Genomic DNA, 25373 nt, shown 5'->3' on the forward strand with positions numbered 1-25373 from the left:
CGTTGCATTGGCTTTATTAGTCCTGATTCCTGTGACTAAACAATTTCTCTTTTTAAGCTCTGAATATCAGCTATCCAACTTTTTAGGAGTTATCTTGTGCCTATTTGCTATGTGTTTCCACAGCTGGAAATGCAGAAGTATTTTATTTTTCGCTATGATCTTACGGATACAAACTTGAAACCACTGATCATGACAATGGGGTGAAACTCCTGGACAACAGTTGTGATTGTCCGTTCCGTATTGTCCTTTTTACTTTGACCGTTCCTGTTTTTAGGATATGTTGTTTGTTAACGTTTTATTTGATTAGGCGCCATTTAGGTGTAAAAAGTGTCCGTCTCAATACATTGGCATTCATTTTATCTCCAGCCTGTAGRCTACAGAAAATGCCACATACTCTTTCTACCATATCCTGTATCAACAGCACCCTGGAAAGACATGCTGGGAATAGACAAATAAAATATTTATTTTCCTTTGACAAAGTGGGCAATGCATATTACAGGGCCGCATCAGCGCTCACTTAGAAAAGCCCATATGCCACTGGTTTAGAGAATTTGTCATTGTTTTTGGGCAGAATTATGAGAGAGAATTTGTCATTGTTTTTGTGCAGAATTATTTGTTGTTGTTGGTGCGTCTTGGCCAGTTTAGCTCAGAAAATGCCACCCTCGCCAATCTTCCACCATAGGCGGCCACCTGATCTGGCCTAATGAGCGGGCCGGCAGTGCTGGCAATTTAAAATTACTTCAATATGTTTGAATACCTAGCTAATCTACCGTAGCCAATTTCAGAAATGTAATGTTGTATGACCAGTCAGGCTGGAACATAGCCTTCAACCAACTGTCCCCACAACCTCTGGTGGCAGAGAAGGTAAAGGAATAATACTTGACTAGATGATTTGAGCTACACTGATGTCCTTTGCATACCTGAAAGAATATAAACAACACACCACAAATTCTTGAAGACGGACAAAAGAAACCAGAACCAAATTACAATTCACTTTTTAATATTAATTACATATCAAAATTCCCCCCAAARAGTTGTAATAAGTGACTAATCCTTTTATTTACAGTAATGAAAAAGGGAATAAGGGGCAGACTAACTGTTGATAGAACATATTGGCCTTGACCAACTGCATGATCAAGGCTTACTCCTCTCTCTCATCAACAAGACTGGCTCCATCTGTTGTTAACATGGGAATGCCAATCTCTGCTCCTGATAAATCTGAGGTACCTTTTGTCCAGAAATACCCAGAACGACTCAAACAAACAGGGTATTTCTTTTAACATGGTCTTGATGTATTTTGTGTATTTCTCTGGAGATTAAAAAAATWGTTAGGATGTTTTCCCAATGGCTAAAACTTTACATATTTATACAACGATTGTGGTGTACAATTACATTATAAAAGAAATGAACCATTCAGAACATTACAGCCCACAGAAAACTGTAGTGTCAGCTCTTGGTTGATGGTACAATATCAGAAATGACTTAGAAAATACTTGAATGAAGTATTCTACCAAATATATTTTTCTAAATGAATTTGCGATTTAATGGTTTTCAAAATAGATTTGACATCATTTTCCAATATGGACATTGGACAAAAATTATATTGCGTTGATACACACAATAACTTGTAAAACTATCAAAGTGTCACTATAGGGGAGAAAAATCCCAAAGCAGTGAATTACAAATGGAACATGTCTTCAGTCCTCCTTAGACAGGGAACCAGGCACCAAACATGCCAATAAATATTTACTAAGGGCTTCTCTTTCGATTTTACACTTAAATACATTGAATATTTACACCTTAGATTCCATATATATTGAGCTACATTCTCTATGTATTTAAACAGGATCAGGTATTCTTTGACTCCTTATCCATGTTCACTTCTTTGTTCAAACACAACACATTAACAGTGACCTTGGCTCCCGGTTGTCCCAATGCATTGTGTTTTAGAGTCATTGGCCATATAGAACTCCTCGGTTGCCGTTTACAGCCAGAGTCCCCTTTCTCTGTTCCGGATGATGACGACACCTCCAACTCTTTCACTCTGGTGTCCTTACCGTCTCCTTCCTGCTCACCCTCGCCCCCCTTAGTCTCTGTCTGGRGTGCTTGTGGTGGTGGGATGGAGGTGTCATGTGTGTCTGTTGCCATGGTAACAGGGGTCTCTTCCTGTAGCTGGAGGACCCCTGTCAGATCCATGTCCTGCAGCTCCACATTAAGGGGCCGGGGGGCGGAGGTAGTGGGAGGAGAACCGCACCCTGTACAAGTCTACAAGCAGAGGGACAAGAGTTGAATAAACCCGTTCTTCACAAGTATTTTTTTTATTWATCTCCACTGTCATCTATACTGATTCCTGTGAATCTTTCCAGTCTGAGAGAGGCGGAGTTGTAGCTACGGTCTCCAGTATGTGTCTGTGTGCTGACTTACAGGGCTGTTGATGGCCTGTGGCAGGCGTCCGGTGCCCATCCAGGGGTGGACCTGGATCAGCTCTCTCTTCTGCTCCTCAGTGAAGCGCGGCTGGTGTTTCTGCATCGCCCTCAGTATCATACCATCCTCCCTTAGAACAGTCTCCTTGTCCCTTTAAAATCACACACACACCGACACTCTTTCACATGTCCATAGATATGCCATAGTCTGTAAAAGGTGGTATTAGTAGCAGAACGGTGAGCAAGCATTTTTCTCTTTTTCATAGTCTGTATGAATAAATAAGATATAAATATACTACTACATCATCATACATAAATACAACTACGATAAATAGCATTTCATATTAATCATGACTACAATTGCCATGACAACAGTGTAGTGCAGTGACCATRACGAATTCTTACCTGGTGGGCATTTGGTAGGTCATCATAACCTTGTCATCTGTGTTGGCCATAAGGAGCCAGATAGGGTCCTGAAGGACATATTTCATGAGCTGGGCCTCTTCAGCCCCCCCTGGTGCCTGCTTATGGGAATGGTCGTTCTCCGACGAGTCAACGCTGCCAAAGTATTTGCTGGTGTTGCTGCTTCCTGTGGTTGAAAAAGGAACATGTTCAGTTYGTATCATGACATATCAGTCACTATATACAAAACATCCTTTACCAATCACAGCGCTAACAAGAATAATCTGGGAGGTGTTAAACTCACTTGTGCCACTCCCTGAGGTGCTGCATCCATTAGAGCCAGAGCCTGAGGACCCGGAGGCAGAGGCGGCCGAGCCGGTGCCTGAGCAGSCGTCCTCCTGCAATAGTAGGTCTAGCAGGTCACTGGAGGTGGACATTGCGTCCTGGTCATCAGCATCATCCTGGAGGAAGAGAACACAGAAGAGACAGGGGTTAATGACTAGAACTCACTAGACTCAAATTAACCTTTTGGTACTTATATTTTCTAAATGGATTGCAGTTTAAAACTCACGTTATCGTCCTCTCTGGCGTCACTCTTCATGCTTCGCTTAACAGAACCTTGACCTCCGAACTGAGATACCGAGCCAGGTGGGGGCAATGTCTGCTGCGCCCCTGTCGACATGCCCTCCTGGCGGTTGCCTGGCAACTCCTCCAGCTGTAGCAGGTTGAGGGGGGAGGAGCATCGGGACTGGAAGAGGGGCGAGTCTGTCCCCTCCAGGGGGGCTTGGCACGTGGACTGAGGGGTGCTGGAGCGGGAGTTGCCGTGTTGGACAAAGGTGGGATCCATCTCGGGTAAGGCAAAGCCGGGAAGCCCGGGAATYGGAATGGGATTTGGGAAAGGTAATGCTGGGCTGGGATCGTAACAGTGTTGGGGGATCATCGACAAAGTAGGTTTGACCTGTGACGGGTTGAGTTGAGCTAGGACGGGAATAACACAAGGCATGCCATTCATCTGCGTCATAGCGGGGTTGAACTGAGCCAATCCAGGATTGAGTTGTGGTAGTGGGATAGTCTGTTTGAACTGCGGTAGTGCTTGGTTAAGTTGTGCCATACCAGGGATACCGGGGCAAAGGTGCGGTATGGATGTGTTATACTGAGGCATGGCGGTATTGAGCTGTGGTACACCTCCGTTGAGTTGAGGGAACATGTAGTTGGGCAGAACAACCATCATTGGGGGAGCCATCGGCATGGGCATCTGATTGGCATGCATGGGGTACTGTAAGCCTGGCTGGGGGCTGGGGTAGCCCATCTGCATGGCATTGGGGTTCACTCCGGTGTGRGCCAGGACTTGTTGTTGCACGCTGGGGTAGAGTGGGAAGAAGGGCAGGACTCCTGGAGGGTACTGGGCCACGGCAGGAGGGAGACTGGCCTCAGAGGTGGGCCAGGAAGAGGACGAGGTCAGGGGTCCCTGCATCATCAGGGGTTGACCCATGGGGAATGTGAGGCCTTGGGGCCCCTGCTCTTCCCTCCTGAAACTACCGTTCATCGCACGCTGGGAGCCCTCCTGCTGGTGCTTCAGCCTCTTTCCCCCGCGGCCCCTCCTCCGTCCATGACCACCTGCTGGGTAGTCCTTCGAGCTGCGCACTCCTGAGACAGAAGCACATAGAGGGAGAGACACAGAGAGAGAGAGAAAGAGAGAGAGAGAGAGAGAGAGAGAGAAAGAGAGAGAACACAGGGGTGAGCTGCATGGAAAAACTATGGACTCTCATTCATATTATCTTTCACAGTCATAATAGAAACCACATCTCCACTTGAAGTGTCCGTCTTACCTTTGGGTGTGGTGGTGTGTCCTCTCAGAGAAGGAGGGCCGGGGTCCAGCACACGTAGCTGTCCCAGGTCTCTGAAGCGGCTCAGGAATACCTGTTCCTCCTGCTGGGTGTGGGCAGACAGCACCTCCTTGGTCAGACCCAGGCGGCCTGAGCATCCAGCTGACCTGCGGCCGTCCCTCTCGGGCAGGGCTGGGCTGGGTGGTGCCGGGCTGGGCAGGGCCAACGGCCAGGGGGTCACTGCCATTGTGATGGCGTTGTTAGTGGCTGGAGAGGTGACGGTGAGAGTGGGGGTGGCTGGTGTCTCCTCCATCATTACTATATCTGCAGGAAATAAGGTTGACAATACATCAGAGATGAGCGAGAAGAGACGGAGGCAAAGAAGAGAGGTAAACAAACAGTCGGACAATAAAGGGATGTGACCTACCTGACTCTGGGGGCTTCTTGTCGCCTACGTGGACAATGGTGCTGCTGAAGCTGCATTGGGACGTGACAGAGACCACACTCTTAGCCTTGCAGTGCAGCACCAGAGGGCTCATCTGTGGCCCCCCTTTAGACCCTTCATTACCCTGGGGGCCTCCGAGATCTGTAAGGAAACACAGAGTTAAGACACCAAAAATACATGCAGAGCATAAAAAAAGGTATCGGGAAAAAAAACATAATTTGAGGTGTTTCAATATGAWCTGTATTGTGTACCTTTAGCTGTTCCAGGCAACTCCCTCTGCTTGTCATCGTCTGACGTTGATGACGTGGTGCAGGAGGAGGAGCCACATTTCCTCTTCACTGTGTTGGGGACGTTGCAGCTCTCCAGGTAGCGTACGATGCTGTCCAGACAGTTGATCTGCTGGTAGGAGTAGTTGGCTGACGRGTCTTTCCTTGACTGCACKGAGGCCAGGGTTTTAGTTGGCCCCAGAGCTCCAATAGGTCCCAAGTCCTTGTTTAAATTCTCTGGCCCCACCAGGGCTCCTGAGAGGAAGAAGAACCGCATTATCTACGCTATACATTTCTAATTGGGACATTTTATAGAACAAAATCATGAAACAAACTCATTATTTTTTAAATAATTCCAGGTGTTTACCAGTGCTGGCGTGTTTGCGGAGTGCTGGGCGGTTGCGGGACTTGGTGAAGACCTGCTGACCATTGGTCTTCACCATGTGGACGTCCTTACACATCTGCTGGAATGTCATCTGCTGCTGTGGAACAGAGATAGGGGAGAAYTAGGCCTAGTTACAAACTAGTCAAACATTACAAACTAAAATGACCCTGTTCAAATCTTGTTACCTGATCAAATAGACAACAAAAACATGCGTGAGATTATGATTGTGTTAGTACTCACTGGTCTCTGGATGGTCTTCAGGATGAGCTCCTTGGTGGAGGGGCTGTTGCTGCCTGACGAGGAGCCCGGGCTGGGCCTCTGTGGGTGGGATCCGTGGGAGCTGCAGTAGCCCTGGGAGCCACCACTGTGGACAGGCTGCACCAGCACGCGGTGGATCTGCTCACTGAGCCTGGGGATCTCTGGAGACATGGCCCGCACCTCCACCTCCACAGTAGGCGTGAACACATCCTCGTTCAGGGGACTCCTGTAGATGAGGGGAGAAGGAATAGCGTTTAGAACAAGACACGGCTTGATAGCTACACAAATAGGTTACAGAGCAGTTCAAATGTGGCTATTGCAAGGTCATTGACGTAGCAGAGAGGTCAACTACTCACGTTCTGACTTTGTGTCGACCAACGATGAAGGCCACTTTGCGGCTCCAGGGGTTAACGAAGGAGGACCAGCTGGTATCTATGGTGAGATACTCCCCGTTCCGGGCACACATACGAAGGGGCGAGTGTTCAAAGGGCTGGCCCGCTGACTGGAGAACTGAGCGGAGAACCAAATATGTTAAAATTTTGATTGAGTATAAAAGCATAATCATTCATTCATTTGCTGGTTTATGAATCCTTACAGAATGTATAAGGCATGACTGTTGGACAGGAGTACTCACTCTTCTTGTGTATGGCCACCATGACAGGCCTGTCATCAGGGTGGAGGTACATGAGAACAGGGGTCCCAACCAGGTCCTGGGGCAGGTAGCCTAGCAACGGCACAGCYCTTTCATCKACTTCCTGAAAGAGACAGCYGGGGGTGTGGCTRGTGKTRAAAATCCTCTTGTCMGCTGGGATRCGGGGAGCTTCGTATCCTGAGTGCACCTTCTCAGCGATGAGCAGGCAGCAGGGCTGTGGCTGGGACATATCAGAGTCCCGCAGTGTCAGCTGGTAGGGGGTCATACGGAAGGGGTAGTACCGCACCTCCCCCTCGCTGTCCCTCCCACCACTGATACGGCAGAACATGGATTTCTCCTGGGTGCAGTCCACAGGGGAGGTCACTGAGGGAGATAGAGGGGAGATATTAGCACCACAACAATATTTACATCACATACACAAATGTGAWGATCCATTTCCATGTGAATTCAGAGCTGATTTAGAGGAGTGGAAACTTACTGGAGCCAGTACAGGAGGCCCAGGGGGGCAGGCGGCAGGGAGCCGTGCTGCTGTAGAAAGTGCTGACGTCCTGGGGGGCCAGCAGCTCAGAGAAGAGCGCCCCCTGTAGTCGCTCAGGTTTMGTGCGCAGCATTGGAGAGGCCTGGGGGGAGATGTACACCACCTTCCCAGAGAGGAAGGACACTCCAACAGAGAATGTGTCCTGTACAGGAGAAGAAACAGAGGTCAGAACAATGTTCGGTTGGGTTTAAGACCTGTTAGTCTGGTTCTAGTAGACAAAGATTGTTCTCTAGTTCCTACCGTGTTCTGGAGTGTGTATTCAGAGGTGATGTTGTCCAGTTCCTCTGTGGTGAAGGCTGAGAGGTCCAGACTGCAACCGTGGCTCTCCTCCACACTCCACTGGTGATAATACTCCTGATTCGCTAAAAACACACACACACACACATTCAGACATTAGTATAAATAGCTATTATAGATAGAGTAGTCATGCTATTTCATGCTAAAGCCTTGCAGTATACATGTAGCAAAAGGCATGGCTCAAAAGGCAGTATCTTACCTCTGACTTGTTTGACACAGTTGAGAGCGTACTGCAGGGAGGCCAGAGTGCTGGAGCGGCCTTTTGTCCGGTGGTCTGCAGGCATGCGGATCTTCAGCTCCTTCAGGGCCTTGAGTAGCTCTCTCTGGGTCTGCAGCCGGGCCGGCTGGCCACTGCTGCAGCCGCTGGTGGACGGGTGGTCCTGCTCCGAGCTGCCACTCAGCAGGCTGTAGACCATAGAGCTGTTGGGAGGGGAAGTGCTGTGGGAGTTGGAGCTGACCGAGCCAAAATAACATGATGTTACTATCACTGCTGAGCATTCATTACAATAGTATAAGCGGTGTCTACCGGCTACCATCTGTACATGGTTGTGGTGTTTGGTGTATGTATTCTGTTAAACTTTTTACCTTTTGCTCTCGGTTGTCTCCATGGCAGAGTCCTTCCCATTATGGGAGCTGCTGCAGGTTGATGCCTCATGCCCCATGTGACCTTCCACTTCTCTCTCGGCTGAGTCGTTCCCGCTCAAGTGGGCATCGGTGTCATCAGAGTTTGAGGACTTGGGGGAGGACTTGCCCCYAGACCGAGTCCTCTTTCCATTGGAGCTGCCAGTCTGACTCAGTCCAGACTCAGGGGACTGGGAGCCTGCCTCTTGTCCTGCCACCACATCTTCTGCTAAACTTACTCCACTAGTGTCATTTCCAGAAGTGGTGTATGCATTCTCATCACTCATAGTAAGCAGTATGAGTGATTGACTATTGCTGTATGACAAAAAGTATCTGTCAAAACAGAGCTGTGATACCCTGCCACTAGGTGGGGCTACTAAACTTAGATTGCGTCATGGCTTGGAAAAGCAAAAATGAGAGAGAAGATATGGACAAAGTATGAACTGTATCTCATTGATCTTGAGGTTTTTTGTCAAGTCAAAGCTTATGAACCTGACAGGCCAATTGAAGAGAAGGGGGCTAAGCCTTTCTTTGTCCGTCTGCTCTTCCTCGTGTCTGCTCTTCCTCGTGTCTGCTCTTCCTCGTGTCTGCCCTTCCTCGTGTCTGCCCTTCCTCGTGTCTGCCCTTCCTCGTGTCTGCCCTTCCTCGTGTCTGCCCTTCCTCGTGCGTCCACACTCAGTGCACTAGATGGTTTGGCAGGATACCTGCTAGAAGAAATCATTCACAATCATGAGTGGTGAGTCACATGAGATCAYGAGTCATACATCTGTGTAAACACTGAGTAGTACATATAACTTCACTACAACATTACTAAAAATCACATCACTGTAAAGGGAATAGTTAACTCAAATCACATATGTACATAACTAAATGGCTTGATTTCAAGTCGCCTAAAGTCATGTGTATCCAAGTATGGACAGGCTCAAAGAACTTGATCTCCATATATATGACATGGACCATAAAAATACAATCCCTGTCAAGAACCGTTAACTGACAATAACAGGTAACAAAATGCTAGAGAAAGTGACTTTGTAGTCCATTTCCCTATCTGGCATGTCTTAAGGGTTACTGTAACTAACAGGATGACACCGCTGTGGGATATTATTGTTGACGACAGTGAAGGCAACGTGCCTCTACTAGACTAGGTCCCGAATGAGCTCATGGATTTATTCTGCCTGACACAAGCCTGGTAAAAGATGGGTCTTGTACGAAACACGAACTGACCAATTAATATTAAACTGTATCTAGCTAACTAGATTCACACACACAMAAAAAATCATGGCTTTACGCTCTTGCCATGCCACAACAATGCTTCACTTGCTAATGTCAATGCTGATAACTTGATCATTAAAAAACATAAACATGTGACGTTAGCTAGATAACTGCTAGCTAGATTCTGGGGCTCCCGAGTGACGCAGCAGTCTAAGGCACTGCATCTCACTACAGACCCTGGTTCCAGACCCTGGTTCGATTCCAGTCTGTATCACAACCGGCCGTGACTGGGAGTCCCAATTGGCCCAGCGTTCTTAACTAACTTGCCTAGTAAAATAAATAGATAACTGTTAGCTACTACAACCAAATAGCTAGCTAACGTTAACGAAACAATAGTTAGTTCTTGATCAGAGTTGACATTCTCACCTTATTCCATGAAGAGAAAATACTTTCCGAGGCAAACACTATTGAAACGTCTTCCACGGTGTATTCAGTAGGTTTACAAAAAAAAWAAWWAAATAGCAGAAACCCGAAATGACATCTTTAGCGACCTGGTCCAATGTTGACCGACTGCAAGACAAGTAATACACACACTGAACAAAACCGCACATTGTATTTGCAGGACTGGGAGGGAACACGCAAAAGCACACGTGATRACGCCCCTTGTCTGCTCCCATGTGTTGCATTGATTGGTCCTCAACTGACTCCGACTCTGCTCTAGCAAAATATACCACGCCCAGCGAATGCATTCATTGGTTGAGTAGGGCGGTGTCCTGACTGCACGGGGCTCTCCTATGCTTCTCTATCACGTTGCCCCAGCGGTGCTCTCGGTTCAGAAAGCCAGAAACAACATTTATTGGCAACGTGCCACTGCCAATGTTCTGAATTCATGTCATTTCTTTATTGTTTCCTTGTGTGCTTTCCTTAACCACGAAACAGGCATGTTTACGACTTTCTTTGTATCATTTTGAGGCATGGATAATATATATATATTTTTAAATGTAACCTTTATTTAACTAGGAAATTGGGACTAATAGGACACACTTTAACTCAATTCCAGACATATCCAGATAGGCCTACGTACTATAACCCTACACTAAATAAGTGCACAAATGCTACTGCAGCAGTATGATTAGCCTTTACACATTAACATCAACCCCTTCCTCTCCAAAATKCTACCCTACAGACATAATTCTACCCTAAAACCATAATTCAATCAAATAGGCCTACATTGTCAGTCAGTTCCATTCCCTAGAATTGTTTTTCGATTGTAATTGTTCCTAGATCCTTATGATACCTTCATTCTTTATATTGTTTAAATTTCCCTTTGGGACATTAAAGTGTCCTCTCATCTAACCTCTCTTGAGCGGTAACACCATCAACATGTGTTGTGTAGTTCGACTATGGGGGCTGACCATATGGAGTAACACATGGGGTGACATGCATTCAGAAATTCATGAAGTAAACTCTCTAGACATTGTGAGGGGATATATACCTCAACACTCATGGCAAACCAATGAAATGTTGATTAAACCCTACGTTTCCTATGGCAAAAGTGTATACATCTGTGTTATAATACTTCTATGAATGTGTTGCCCAATTACATCCAACTTTGTCTGAGTGTACTGACCACACTGCTTTCTTCTGCCTTGGCCTTTTGGTTCATGCACTGATTCTTTTTGGACTGGATTCACATTTTTGGTGATCTGAACACTCAATAAATGTCATATTGACTAACGTGGATAGGCACTCTTCCATAGTAACCCTATCTAGCCTAAATATAATTGTATGTTCCACATCTTCTCTCCAGGATGATGAGGCCCTAAATAGGTGAGCGATTGTGTGTGATTCATACATTCCACGAAGGCTATGAGATACCTGGGTATCTGCAAAATAGAAGTTGGTGAGGACAACTTACATTGTAGATATTTCACGTTTTTGGTGTGTGCTTCATCTATTTCCAGCTTAAATTCAAGTGAGATATACCATCCTGTCTTGGTGACATATGTAGTCAAACAAAATATTTTGGTTTGCAACACAGTTCAATTATATTTGGACCCATTTTAGCATAGATTTTATTTAATGTCATCATTGTTTTTAAACACGCACACACACACTGGGAACAATAAACACAGGTCATCAGAATGATTGTTTTTCCAATATATATATATTTCCATGATGTTCATCAATATAACAAGACATTGATCGATTTACACTACAATTGTTTTTTTATGTGTACTTCTGGTTTTCAATTGGTATCCTGTGGTACATTTTAATCCACCTTGTTTTTAATATCCAATCCCATTCAAAACAAAAACACAATAAATAAATAAAATAAAACAGACTGAACCGAACACATTACCCATGATCCCCCAGTCTATTCCCTCCTGAAAGGCCAGGCAAACAGAGGTAATGTGGACTGTAACCTCCCCAACACCAGTCCCAAAAGAACAAAATAATATTCCCTCCCCAAAATGAAGTTCAAACAAAATATAAACATTGTAACAACAGAGGAATCTGTCTTGAATTGTACACCATTCTAAGCCTTCTGGACATTTGATAAGACTGGATTAAAAATACCATTTGTTTTTCCAGTAACATCCCTTTTTCTTGACTTGGTTGATACRATTAACATAGAGAACATGTCTTTATTTAATCTTTCCTCCTCTTCCAATGTACACACAACCTAAGCCAATGACATCATACCAAAGTTATTACTAACTTTATGCAAAATACAAAGGAAACATTTGGTCCAAAAATAAAAATAAATGTCATGTGTATTGGTGAGAGCATTGTGATTTTATAGCCGACCTGTGAAGGATCAGTACCTCAAAAGGTTCCCTCCTATGTTGAAGTCACTGAACACCTCTTAGTGTTAGCAATAACACAATATTCTCCACCACATCATATCCTAGCCCCCCAAAATACACCCAGAATACAACATAAAAAAGTGCCAGGACATTAAAAGTTGCGCACACCCATCCTTGCGGAACAAAAAAAGCAACAGAAAATGAGCACTCACATAACATCAATTTGTCTATTTTTTTTATCTAAATTTGCTGAGCACTTTAAGGACAACCCTTGGATTTGTGAACAGCACAGGAGTCCTACCCCGACCAGTGGTGTCATGAGATGATAATAACTCGAAGGTGGCACTCTTTTTTTTGTCACCTTCAAAATAAATTCTAATTATTTGCTATTCCAATTTTTATACAGCTTTGATGTAGTTTCTTGACCTCACCCAGATAGATTTTGATGAACTGTTCTAATCTCTGACCTGAAGAAATAGGACCCCCCCTTCCCCCAAATACACCCCCACACTACAACACCAGACAATACAGACTYTTTTTATGCATGTTTTGTTTGTTTTGTTTAACAGCTATAGATAAAGTTAATATTTTATTTCATCTTTAAATTGTTGTCAGCACGACAGCGACACACACAAAGAGAGGAGTTGTGCTATTATTAGGTATAGGAGCATGTGTCTAAAGACTCGGTACAGATTAAAGTAGTCTTATGGAAGGGGGCTGAAGCACGTCTTTTTGTAGGTTTTGTTTCTCTTGCATATCTTCAAATAGCACATTATGTCACCATCTATTTGCCAACATGAGCTATTGAATAAGATCTGAAAGAGTTAAACGGTCATGTGACTKTAGGTATTTTGGGTTAAGGGTAAGCTTTCAAAAACAGGGGAGTAGGATTGCTGTTAAAGTGACTCGGGTAAAATATGTTGTGTCCCTCTACTTGTTTTTGATGACAGTTGGCAGCATAAGCAAGAACATCTGGTCTTTGGTAATTTTCCTCTGAATTAGTTTTGCTCTAGTTAGGTAGAATAAAGAGGAAGGGTGGGGCTGGGAGATATGCTTTGCTGGGAGATAATGTGCTAAGGCCATTTCATTTTACATGTGTCTAATAGAGATAGTGAAAGAGAGGGAGATAACAATTGAAAGAGAAAGAGAGAGAGAGAGCAAGGAAATATATGTGTGTGTTATTTGTAACATATTATGAGTGGTTGGGGGGGCTCTGCCAGTGTACATCTAGCATAGGAATATTCCTTGAGCACAAATATGGAAAATCTTACCAGTCTGAAAGACAGTCAGTGGGCTGATCTGTTTACCTCCTCACTCTGCTCATCTAATTTAGTTGTCATGGAAACAGCTTGCCCTCACCGCTGATGTCTAAGCGGCCAAATCTGTCAGGATAAACTAGGGATATTCCCAGGACGGGCAGAGCTTCAACAACACACACCCAGTGTAGGATCCTGAATCAATGAGGAGAAATAGGTGGGAATGGTGGGACAGAGGTCAAGAGGTCATGTTAAGGTGGCCTAACCTATGGGAACAACTGTATTATCCACAGGTCCAGTAGTCTTTCTGCTACTACTCATAAGGTAGACTAACAGAGCTGGCAGATAGATAGCACTAGAAACCAGCGGAAGCTGCTGAGGGGAGGACGGCTCATAATAATGTCTGGAACGGTGCGAATGGTATGGCATCAAACCATGTGTTTGATGTACTTGATACCGTTCCAATCATTCCGCTCCAGGCATTACCACGAGCCCGTCCTCCCTAATTAAGGTGCCACCAACCTCCTATGCTAGAAACAGATAGCACTAGAAACAGGTAGGCCTATACAGGGGCATGGGACAAGAGGTGACCATGCAAGAGCAATCCACTAAGAACAAATCAGTAAGGGCACCAATGAGAAAATGGCAGAAAATAAAAGCTTCTCCCTAGTTGCTTGGCAGTGTTTAACTTATAGAGCTGAACCGCAAAAAGACACGTATACACACAACACACAGAGGTAGAGAGGAGCTCACTGCTCATAGCAGTTAGTGAAGTCCTGATTGAGTTCAGTCTCCTCTTTACCTATCTGCTTCAAACAAACACACAAATATACTATATAAAATATACACTATTACTATGTTTAAAAAAGAAAAAGGCAGTAACTAGGGAGAAAATGTAAGAAAGATAGAGAGAGAACCAGTGCACTAGCAAAMGCTCACTCTAGCTTGTGTGTATACTATGACTGCTTTTCATGACGTTTCTTGGAAAGTTCACTTAAGGTATACAGCAACTCTTAATCCGTCAACGAAGCTGGCCCCCATGGGCCAAGTTAGTCCCTTTCTCTAGATCATMATTTTCTACTACTGTATGTCCATGCCAGTTGCTTCATCCATCTTTATACTTGTACCTTCACTTTCAAATAAGGCTGAGTTGTCTGTGTATGTGCTCATCAATAGGTGAGGTTTTGCTGCATGAGGTTCTCTCTCGGCCGGTCATGCTGTTGACCAGCCAGACAGCGCCATCAAAAACAAGGTTCTTTGTGCATTTCACACCGCCTCCCCCTTTTCAGTCAGCCTCTCCCCCTACACAAAATAAAGAGTGTATGGGAATATTTTGACCGTAAAAATCATCAATGTGATCAGTTTTGATCAGAGACTAAGGCTTTACTGTGTCCGCATTTTTGATCCCTTAGTGTAAGTATCCTTTTTAGGTATTTGTTAGTAATGACATCTCTGTAGGATTGGTGTATTGTCACAGCAACTTTATGCAATGTTATGTTGCTGAAATGAAAAAATGAAACAGGTTAAAATCCTGATCCACCAAACAAAAAATAGCAAGCYCTCATTTTTTTTATATCAATATTGTTATTTTTCCAACTCTGGCTTGTTAGATTGATATCGGCGATAATAATTATGGTCACTTCATATATWTTTTTTTAAAGATACTTACACATACATGTGCTACACTGACAGCATTTTTACTAGACAGCAATGGAGGAATGTTCTCGAWATAAGACACTAAATAAGTCAAATAAAAAACATCTACAGACATTGGTCCAATTCCATTGGCAGTTAATAGAGAGAAGGTACATGGTTGGGAAAAGAGAAACAGGCAGAGAGACAGAAAGAAAGAGAAGGATGAAAGGATTCTAAAGAGACAGTATGGCTAAAGGGTGTAGGAGAGAGAAAGAGAAAAAGAGAGAGAGAAGCAAAAGATGGAGAACAGGATGGGAATATTGATTAAGTACCTCGGTTAAAGAAGACTAACTCCACTGTGCAAAGATGCACCTATACTCTGTGGGAGACAGAGCAAGACAGAGAAAGCCAGAGACAGGCAGAGACAGTGAGAGAGAACGTGCAAGATATACACACTCTGATTAATAGGCAGTAGTTCAAATCTGAAGCATAAGTAAAATTAATACAAAAATTAAAAAATACAAAACGCACACCCACACACAACCTACAAAAACATTATATCAGAATAAAATTCTACAAAGAACTATATATATATTTCATATCTGGTATATAACAATTATCGCCAGGGTCATCATTTTCTTTTCTGTCGTTGTCATCRGTAACAATCACAACAAGTATTGGGTTCTGAGTATGAATGACGGATTAGAAAAGCAGGAAGTATTTACAAAGAAGGCAGTGCCACAGACTCACAGGACGAATATTGACAGGGGTCCAGAGGTGAGGCGGTGGAAGCGGGGGCTGAGAGGGTTCAGGGGGTTCTGGGCAGGGTCATATTGAGACTATTTGGGGAGCAATTTAATTAATTCATCATCAGTGGATAATTTTTGTTGTTGATTTGAAGGGTTTTCTGTTGCAAGGAAGCGGGCAGTCTCAAGTGCAGACTGGGGTAGGAGCCACTCATCTTAGGTGCTGAAGTAGACTAGAGAGAGAGAAAAACAGAGAGAGAGAAAGAGAGAGAGAAAGGGATGGTGAGAAAAAAGACTAATACCGAAGCACAGAGTATATCTTAATTCAAACTGCCACGGCAGGGAGAGTGTGGGTGTGACCCTTACCAATGATGACGATGAGGACAATCGCACATATCAGCCCCAGGATAATCATCATCTAGAGGAAGCAGATTTTTGTATTTTTGAATGTATTATGGAACCCCATTGGCTGCTGCCAAGGCAGCAGCTACTCTTCCTGGTGTCCAGCAAAATGAAGTTGGACATGGAGAGGTAGTAAAACAGGGAGGATGGGACATGCGGTAAATCATGAGCTATAATTTATGTGCTAACATTCGTCTTGAAAGCCTTTATCATGAATAAATGTGGACCAAAGTACATCTTTATCTATCTCAATGTAGCCCTTACCTTGGCGTTCTTCCACCAGTACTTGTTCTTGAGTTTTGCAGCACTGGTCTCGAACTGTGAGGCTCCAGCCTGCAAGGCATCGGCCCGATCATCCAGCTCTGACAGTTTCTGATCACGCTCCAGAACCTTATCCACGTTTACACGCATGATATCCACCACCTGGGGAGGGCAGACACACAGGCCGAAAACAGGGACAGGKTAAATCCCTCAATCAACTCAGACTGAGTGGCTGTGTGTTATCTCCACAGTATATTTACACAATGTATTGATTGTTGACCTAAGTGTGTTGGACATGCATTCATCCAGTCCATGTTGGCTTGTGACTATTCACAACGTGTGAAGAAGGTTCTGATATTTCTGTGGGTCAGTATGTGTGTAATGCAAGGTGAATGTGTCTGCATGTTCCTCACCTCATCCACCTGAGCCTGTGTCTGTTGCAGACGGCGGTTGCTGGTGAGGTTTGGAGGGGGCGCCGCTCCATCTGCGGGGGCGCCGGCGGCAGCTGGGGCAGACCTGTCAATCAAACACAACTCGTCAGTTTATTCACCTTCAATGACGTATGAATGACCGTGTAGTAATGCACGCATCTACTAAATAGGCCAACCTGTCCCTTTGGTACATAGAAGTAAAGACAAGTTACTATCAAATCATGGCTGATTGGAATTATCCACCGTCACAGTACTCACTGAGGTAGAATCTCAACGTTATAGGTTTGGATCAAGTCAACAGCTTCATGATAACTGAATGATTGGAAAAGGAGGCAGAATATCTCTCTTTAATGAGCCTCAACAACAGACTGAATGGTTTACAAATACTGAATTAAAAGGGCCTGGATAAAAGGATACACCAAGCATGAAATACAATTATGCGTATCCGCTTTGCTTCCGGCCCTTTCCAACTGTATCCATAACACACACTACTAAAGCACATTCAAAGCTGTTCTGAATGAATTCAAACCATCACATTCTATGTCCCAAGAAGGCATCTACATCTGAAAGCTGAATAAAAAGCTGAATAAATTGATAAATKATGCTCTAAATAACGCCAAAAATAAAATGTTTTACAAGACAAGAAAAAYACAAATAAAAGCTATCTGTCCTAACTGCATCCTCCTCAAGAAAACGTCAAGATGACCACAACCCATATATTCTGCATATACTATCTGACAGACAACATCCTATCCTACAACCCTCAGCTGGGCATTGTTAGGGCTGTGCTAAGGGGAAACTAATGGACGACAATCAAAAGTCCTGAAGCAATTACTACATGTCTGGTCCTATCAATCTATTCTGACCATCTATTTTGACCATCTACAACTGAGTACAKTAACTCATTCTTTCTCATCAAACTATCTGAATGTGGTATCTTTATTTCCATTACGATCTCAATGCATTTGTTCTTTTTTCTAAACCTTGACTATAGGCTAGATTAATCTACCATTAGGCCTAGTTGTTGAAAATACACTGCTCAAAAAAATAAAGGGAACACTAAAATAACACATCCTAGATCTGAATGAATGAACTATTCTTATTAAATACTTTTTTCTTTACATAGTTGAATGTGCTGACAACAAAATCACACAAAAATTATCAATGGAAATCAAATTTATCAACCCATGGAGGTCTGGATTTGGAGTCACACTCAAAATTAAAGTGGAAAACCACACTACAGGCTGATCCAACTTTGATGTAATGTCCTTAAAACAAGTCAAAATGAGGCTCAGTAGTGTGTGTGGCCTCCACGTGCCTGTATGACCTCCCTACAACGCTGGGCATGCTCCTGATGAGGTGGCGGATGGTCTCCTGAGGGATCTCCTCCCAGACCTGGACTAAAGCATCCGCCAACTCCTGGACAGTCTGTGGTGCAACGTGGCTTGGTGGATGGAGCGAGACATGATGTCCCAGATGTGCTCAATTGGATTCAGGTCTGGGGAACGGGCGGGCCAGTCCATAGCATCAATGCCTTCCTCTTGCAGGAACTGCTGACACACTCCAGCCACATGAGGTCTAGCATTGTCTTGCATTAGGAGGAACCCAGGGCCAACCGCACCAGCATATGGTCTCACAAGGGGTTGAGGATCTCATCTCGGTAACTAATGGCAGTCAGGCTACCTCTGGCAAGCCCATGGAGGGCTGTGCGGCCCCCCAAAGAAATGCCACCCACACCATGCCTGACCCACCTCCAAACCGGTCATGCTGGAGGATGTTGCAGGCAGCAGAACGTTCTCCACGGCGTCTCCAGACTGTCACAATGTGCTCAGTGTGAACCTGCTTTCATCTGTGAAGAGCACAGGGCGCCAGTGGCGAATTTGCCAATCTTGGTGTTCTCTGCAAATGCCAAACGTCCTGCACGGTGTTGGGCTGTAAGCACAACCCCCACCTGTGGACGTCGGCCCTCATACCACCCTCATGGAGTCTGTTTCTGGTCGTTTGAGCAGACACATGCACATTTGTGGCCTGCTGGAGGTCATTTTGCAGGGCTCTGGCAGTGCTCCTTCTGCTCCTTCTTGCACAAAGGCGGAGGTAGTGGTCCTGCTGCTGGTTGTTGCCCTCCTACGGCCTCCTCCACGTCTCCTGATGTACTGGCCTGTCTCCTGGTAGCGCCTCCATGCTCTGGACACTACGCTGACAGACACAGCAAACCTTCTTGCCAAGCTCGCATTGATGTGCCATCCTGGATGAGCTGCACTACCTGAGCCACTTGTGTGGGTTGTAGACTCCGTCTCATGCTACCACTAGAGTGAAAGCACCGCCAGCATTCAAAAGTGACCAAAACATCAGCCAGGAACATAGGAACTGAGAAGTGGTCTGTGGTCACCACCTGCAGAACCACTCCTTTATTGGGGGTTTCTTGCTAATTGCCTATAATTTCCACCTGTTGTCTATTCCATTTACACAACAGCATGTGACATTTATTGTCAATCAGTGTTGCTTCCTAAGTGGACAGTTTGATTTCACAGAAGTGTGATTGACTTGGAGTTACACTGTGTTGTTTAAGTGTTCCCTTATTTTTTTTGAGCAGTGTATGTAAAGGCACTGGAAAGCCTGCCGGTAGTCCTTTTCCACTGGAAAGCCTACCGGGTAGTCCTTTTTCTACTGGAAAGCCTACGGGTAGTCCTTTTTCTACTGGAAGCCTACCGGGTAGTCCTTTTTCTACTGGAAAGCCTACAGTGTAGTCCTTTTTCCACTGGATAGTCTACCGGGTAGTCCTTTTTCTACTGGAAAGCCTACCGGTTAGTCCTTTTCTACTGGAAAGTATGCCGGGTAGTCCTTCCTTTGCATGCCCTCATTGCTCTGTTAGTCCTGCTGAATTTGTGTTAGTAACTCACTGTGTGGACTATGGAGCTGAGCTGTGTTAGTAACTCACTGTGTTGGACCACGGAGTGAGCTGTGTTAGTAACTCACTGTGTGGACCACGGAGCTGAGCTGTGTTAGTAACTCACTGTGTGGACCACGGAGCTGAGCTGTGTTAGAACTCACTGTGTGGACACCGGAGCTGAGCTGTGTTAGTAACTCACTGTGTGGACCACGGAGCTGAGCTGTGTTAGCAACTCACTGTGTGGACAACGGAGCTGAGTTGTGTTAGCAACTCACTGTGTGGACCACGGAGCTGAGCTGTGTTTAGCAACTCACTGTGTGGACCACGGAGCTGAGCTGTGTTAGTAACTCACTGTGTGGACCACGGAGCTGAGCTGTGTTAGTAACTCACTATGTGGACCACGGAGCTGAACTGTGTTAGAACTCACTGTGTGGACCACGGAGCTGAGCTGTGTTAGTACCACTCATGTGTGGACCACGGAGCTGAGCTGTGTTAGCAACTCACTGCGTGGACCATGGAGTAACATACGTATATACATTTACATTTACATTTAAGTCATTTAGCAGACGCTCTTATCCAGAACGACTTACAAATTGGGGAATGTCACCAGGCAGGCCAAAACTCTGTCCCACCAAAAACAGGCTGATATTTCATGCGGTCTATTCAAACAGCTGTTACTCTAAAGGGCATTATCATCATTTCACAACTTCACAATTGTTATCCAGAAATGATTTAATATTGAGAATAAAATCACTGCATGATCTTTAATGTACAGCATTACTGTAAATTCCATAAAATGAGGAGAAATCCTTTTGTGTCTTAGTGTGGTAATGGAGTGTATTGTGTCCCTCCAGTATTTCCAGCACCCATGTAGAGCAATAGTCATGTAACTGTAACTGCACCCCCATTTATAGTTCACGTACTATAAATGGATTCAGGCTTTAGTGATGTACTAGTGTTCATCATATCTTTAGCCTACATACTGTATGTGAGAGTGAGTATCAAGCTTAACTTGGTATTTCATTTTAAGTGTCTGTAGCCTTTTCATTATAGTACTATCATAGGTTCACAACTTAAGGATAAGTGGGTTGTAAATAATGCACAGCATCGACCATGAACCGCTTTCAATCTCGTTTCTCAACTACATCTTGAGGTTGCCTCCTGCCTGTAGTGACCCACTTCCTCCAGCAGAGTGAGACAAAACTCTGTATAAAGGTCACAGGCCGTGACACACAGAGCTAATCCCCATGTGGCTACAAATCCTTCTGTACACTCACGKTTTCATTTGCATTTGTCAGTCCAAAGCAAGCGCTGTCTGGAAACACTAATTTGATGGGTTGAGTCATCTTGCCACATGAATCATTATGCTACCCAAATCGTGTGTGTTCTACTGGGAGCCTCCATTATGTTGATGTTTAGGACGGTAGTGTTCTTTCTCATGTCGATTACAACAATTACATTTTTAGAGGCCAAATCCTACCCAGACTCTTTCACCTTCCCTGCGGAAGAGGCCATCGTCATTGTGCAGCGAGCAAACGCGAGATGAACGATGGACGAGGACGTTATTGGCAACTCCCCTAGTGTGTGTTGTACATCATTCCCCACATTGTTTTCTCGGGGCCTCAGATAAAAGAAGAGGGCGGATTGTGTGTGTGTGCACAGTGACGGGGAACATATTCAAAGGGCACGACGAAATGGATTGTGTATGCTTTCAAATAAGAGTAATGGAGTGTCGACAGCAGTCTGGGGGGAACCCAGCGCAAGGCCCACTTCACACTCGCAACGTCCTCCACCAACACGGTGGAAAAAAATGTCCCTTGTCAAGACATTGGCCAGTAAAATGGTCTTATTCCCTTTGAAAACAGCTCGCATGCTCTTCTTAATTATTATACAGACACCACGATCGGCCTTTTGTTATTAATAGGCGACAACATTAATCACGTCTTTCTTCCCTGCTTTATTGGGCTGTATATGGCCGATTGCCATAAACATTCTGATGAAGCATTTACAAATCGTCTCTCACGCACGAGACAGCGCGCATACACACCATAGCCACAAAAACAGTGGACTCTAGTCTGCAAGTCTGTTTCAGCACTGTTGGGGAAGACAGCGACAGGCAGCGCTGTCCAGTGCTGGCACCGGCTTTGCGTGGTTCCCAAAATTTCCCTAATGCATTTAGCTTTTTATTTTATTAAAGGGGGTTTCATATTTGTTGAAAGGGTGAGGGTGGTCCTCAATTTCGTCTAAAATCAATGACACCGCCAGTTTATCGCGGGCATTACAGTGAGAAATAGGATACAAATGTATATGGCTACATCCGTTTATCAACAGCATGTTGACGATGTAACGCTAACATTTGTTGCCTGGCCTCAATGAGATGCTGTCTGTTTCAGCAGCTTGTTTGTATGCACGAATCGACAGAGAAAAGAATGCCACGGCCATCTTCCCTGGCAGTGAAACACCTGCCTCCTGTAGCCTAGCAGTCGCTAAACAAAAACAACCTCAGACGACGGAACATGGTATAGCTTTTCAAGGAAAGGAGCGGAAACAGCCACATCCCCGGTGTACCCTTGAATCATCAAATTAAATAGGCTACATKTAATTGCCCGTCCTTGCTTGACCATCGACAGATATGAGCGTCAGTTACCCCCACCCCCACAGTCGGTTAGCAATATCACGTAGCCCACAATATGGCTAATAATAGTCTACCCTACTACATCCATTACATCCAAGATAATATGGATTTGTTGCTTCTCTAATAAGATGTTCAACATGTTGAAGGAAAGAAAATGTGTTATTAGGTCCAAGTTGCTTAGCCTATGATACGTGTATATTTAGCCGTAGGCCTATACACTCATCTGTGGCAGAAACCAATGCATACGTTCAAATAAGCAAATTAAATATTTGTAGGTTTCTACTTTCAATTCCAATTYCAATTTTCAAATGGATATTCAGGCGAATACACRGACGTCAACCCATTCAAATCAAACCAGTCAAATCCGGAGAAAAGGCGTGCGTGTCCAATTTCAATGATAAGAACATATATATTTTAAATTTGAATAAATATAACCAACTCATCATAACTAGCCAACATGACTGAATATTTCGTAAAGAAATGTGGCTGACAACAGGGGCCAACCACCAAAGAGTCGCCTAACCGTTATTCGACGCCTATGGAATAGACTATAGGCGAATGTTGGATGCTATTTAGCCTATGTGTATTGTCAGTAAATGTTCATAAATAAACATCCAACAGTATATCAACACAATTATCCTGTAATTATAGGGTTCTTTAACCCTGACGCACGATTAAAATGCAATAGGCCTATATGCCTTGGAGACAATGGTTCATTTAATTTCCTTTCGAAAATCATTTCTGAACAACAAATAGGCTTGCATTCTGCTACCCACCGACCACGGATAAATAAATACACATAGGCCTAGACATAACAACAGGCACACAAAGAAAATAAACGTCACACAGAGGCAACAGTGTGATACTCACATTTCTTATGGTGGTTTATTAATGCAGGCTACGCAAGTCCGACTGGAATGTATTTGCCTAATAAGTGGCTGTTGAGTGGGTTGCCTTCAGCGCTCTTTTTCCCTCTCGCTCCCTCTCAGTCGATTCACTCTTCTGGCGTTTTCAATAGGAGGGAGTGATAATAATTACCACCAAGTTGATTTTATGCCCCCGTTGTAAATGTTCACTTTTTCTCAGTTCGTGCGCTTATTTTATGCCGCACCTCGCCAATGTATTTGTATAATAACTCAGCTACCGCTGGTCTCCTCTGTGTCACTACTGTAATGAACAAGTAATAAACAGACGCTTGGGTAAGGAGAACAAAGATGGCTTGATGACGTCATTCGCCATCCAGGGAGCCGCAGGTTGAAAGGGTTTTGTCTTTTCGGTTTAGGATAATTTACGCAGCAGGCTAGGCGAATTAACGTAACCGGTTAGGAAAATTAGGTTACATTTAGGAAAAGGGTGAGGGTTAGCTAAAATAAAATAAAAATCTACGTTTGACTTAAATTTGACAAAAACTGTGTCCCATCTAGATATGACCTATTGAAAATGGTGGGAAACCCTAACCTTAACCCCTACCCTTACACTACCTACAACCCTAACACTACGTACAACCCTTACCTAACCTTAACCCTTAGGTTAACCATTTTACATTTCAACTTTAATGGCGGGGTATGGACGTCCCAAGGATCCCGCATCGCACGTCTGTGACATGGCAGTGTGTCCATGTACTGTCAAGTGTTAGCAGGGGTTGATCAGTTTTGAAATCCATATAAATTATAACGGGATTAAACTATGTAATTGAAAACCTATGCGATTAGTTGAAAGGGCACAGTAGCCTACTATCATTTTGTTGGTGGAAGACTCGTTTGAGGTGGATGAAACGTCAACAAAATGGCGTTCCTTGAAAGGGGGTGGGGTGAAACTCCAGCCTCACGTTGAAACTTGCAGGTTATTCCCGATCATTTCGATTTTCCATCTACCCATAGGATATGAACATTCCAAATGGCAACATTTGAAGCCTACCAACCCAACATGGTAACACTATTAATTGGTTGTGCAAGAAAAAATCATGGTAAAGAAAACGCAGAGTGAATTCGGAAAGAGTGGGACATCATATAAACTGGCACATCTTAATCCTGATGCGTTTATTTCTTATTCTGACAAGAGAATCAAAAATATTGTTCTAATGCCGCGTTCACGCAGTAGTCGGAAATAGAAAACTCCGGAATTTCAGCTAGAAATGGTTGTAGTTATACACGTGCCACGTTCAACCAATTGGCAAATTGGACATCTCCGAGTTTCCTAGTTCCAACTAGCACGTGAACTCGGCGTAAACCCAACAGGGAGCACATTGTAAAATCATGGGGGACACAGGGCGTTTGAATGGTAGGCCTAATGTCGCATTCACATTCTAGTCGGAACTAGAAACTTTGACATTTCCGACATGCTAAATGGTTGTAGTTATACACGTACCGTSCTGCATTCAACCAGTCGGACATTTTAGAGTTTCCTAGTTCCAACTAACAAATGAACGCGGCTAATACAACCAACTTTAGACCATTCCAGCCATTACAATGAGCACGCCCTCCTATAGCACCTCCCGCCAGCTTCCTCTGGTGTGTACGTTGTACAATCAATTAGTGAGGGAGAGACTTAAATATTAGGTTCATTCCACTGAATGAATCGCTGCAAAATTGGTTCCTGTTTCAGTCATCTCTTTGGTCACGTTGGCGTGGGTCAAACAAAAGCACCCCAATGATTGGTTGACAATAGAGTCACCCACAATGCAGGCGATAGCTGTTGGTGAAGAGTAACTGCAGTCAAAACCTCATGACCTTTGACCACATGATTTTTGTAAAGTTCATGCAGTAGACATGTAGGCGCAAATCGGACAATTTTTATCTCCATACTTGACAAAAGTGATCTGCTCGAACGCACCCACACTCTTTTCACATCATTTCCATACAAAGTGATTTTAGTAGCAGGTTAGGAGAGTATTTTCCGTAACCGTAACTCTTTTGCTAACCTTAACCTCAGTCTTCTAACCTGCTAAGTTAATTCTTCTAACATGCTGCTTAAATTCTCCTA

General features: G+C 44.3%; 2 protein-coding genes across 2 annotated transcripts; both read right to left on the minus strand.

Moving 5' to 3' along the window:
* Positions 1-1757: 1757 nt before the first annotated feature.
* On the minus strand, positions 1758-9978 carry LOC111950178 (period circadian protein homolog 1). The gene is made up of 17 exons (XM_023967581.2): positions 9752-9978; positions 8078-8817; positions 7692-7945; positions 7436-7557; positions 7136-7337; positions 6640-7020; positions 6362-6515; positions 5988-6231; positions 5730-5844; positions 5348-5617; positions 5079-5237; positions 4655-4975; positions 3397-4472; positions 3130-3286; positions 2829-3012; positions 2425-2575; positions 1758-2265 (listed from the first exon to the last, which is right to left on the minus strand). The coding sequence occupies exons 2-17, from the start codon at positions 8398-8400 to the stop codon at positions 1849-1851; spliced, it is 4530 nt and encodes a 1509-aa protein (XP_023823349.1). The 5' UTR covers positions 8401-8817; positions 9752-9978; the 3' UTR covers positions 1758-1848.
* A 5520-nt stretch (positions 9979-15498) lies between these two features.
* vamp2 (vesicle-associated membrane protein 2) lies at positions 15499-23615 on the minus strand. Its single transcript, XM_023968229.2, has 5 exons — positions 23262-23615; positions 16849-16951; positions 16439-16597; positions 16139-16190; positions 15499-16005 (listed from the first exon to the last, which is right to left on the minus strand). Coding segments are annotated over exons 1-5 (333 nt in total). The 5' UTR covers positions 23264-23615; the 3' UTR covers positions 15499-15988.
* Positions 23616-25373: the final 1758 nt, after the last annotated feature.

Source organism: Salvelinus sp. IW2-2015, linkage group LG23 (genome assembly GCF_002910315.2).
Source record: "Salvelinus sp. IW2-2015 linkage group LG23, ASM291031v2, whole genome shotgun sequence".
In the NCBI taxonomy this organism is placed as follows: domain Eukaryota; kingdom Metazoa; phylum Chordata; class Actinopteri; order Salmoniformes; family Salmonidae; genus Salvelinus; species Salvelinus sp. IW2-2015.

Coding starts and splice junctions, on each gene's coding strand:
- vamp2 (XM_023968229.2), bottom strand. Junction 16,598..16,848: donor CACAGGCTCAGGTGGATGAG/GTGAGGAACATG, acceptor TGCCCTCCCCAG/GTGGTGGATATCATGCGTGT. Junction 16,191..16,438: donor ACTGGTGGAAGAACGCCAAG/GTAAGGGCTACA, acceptor TGCTTCCTCTAG/ATGATGATTATCCTGGGGCT.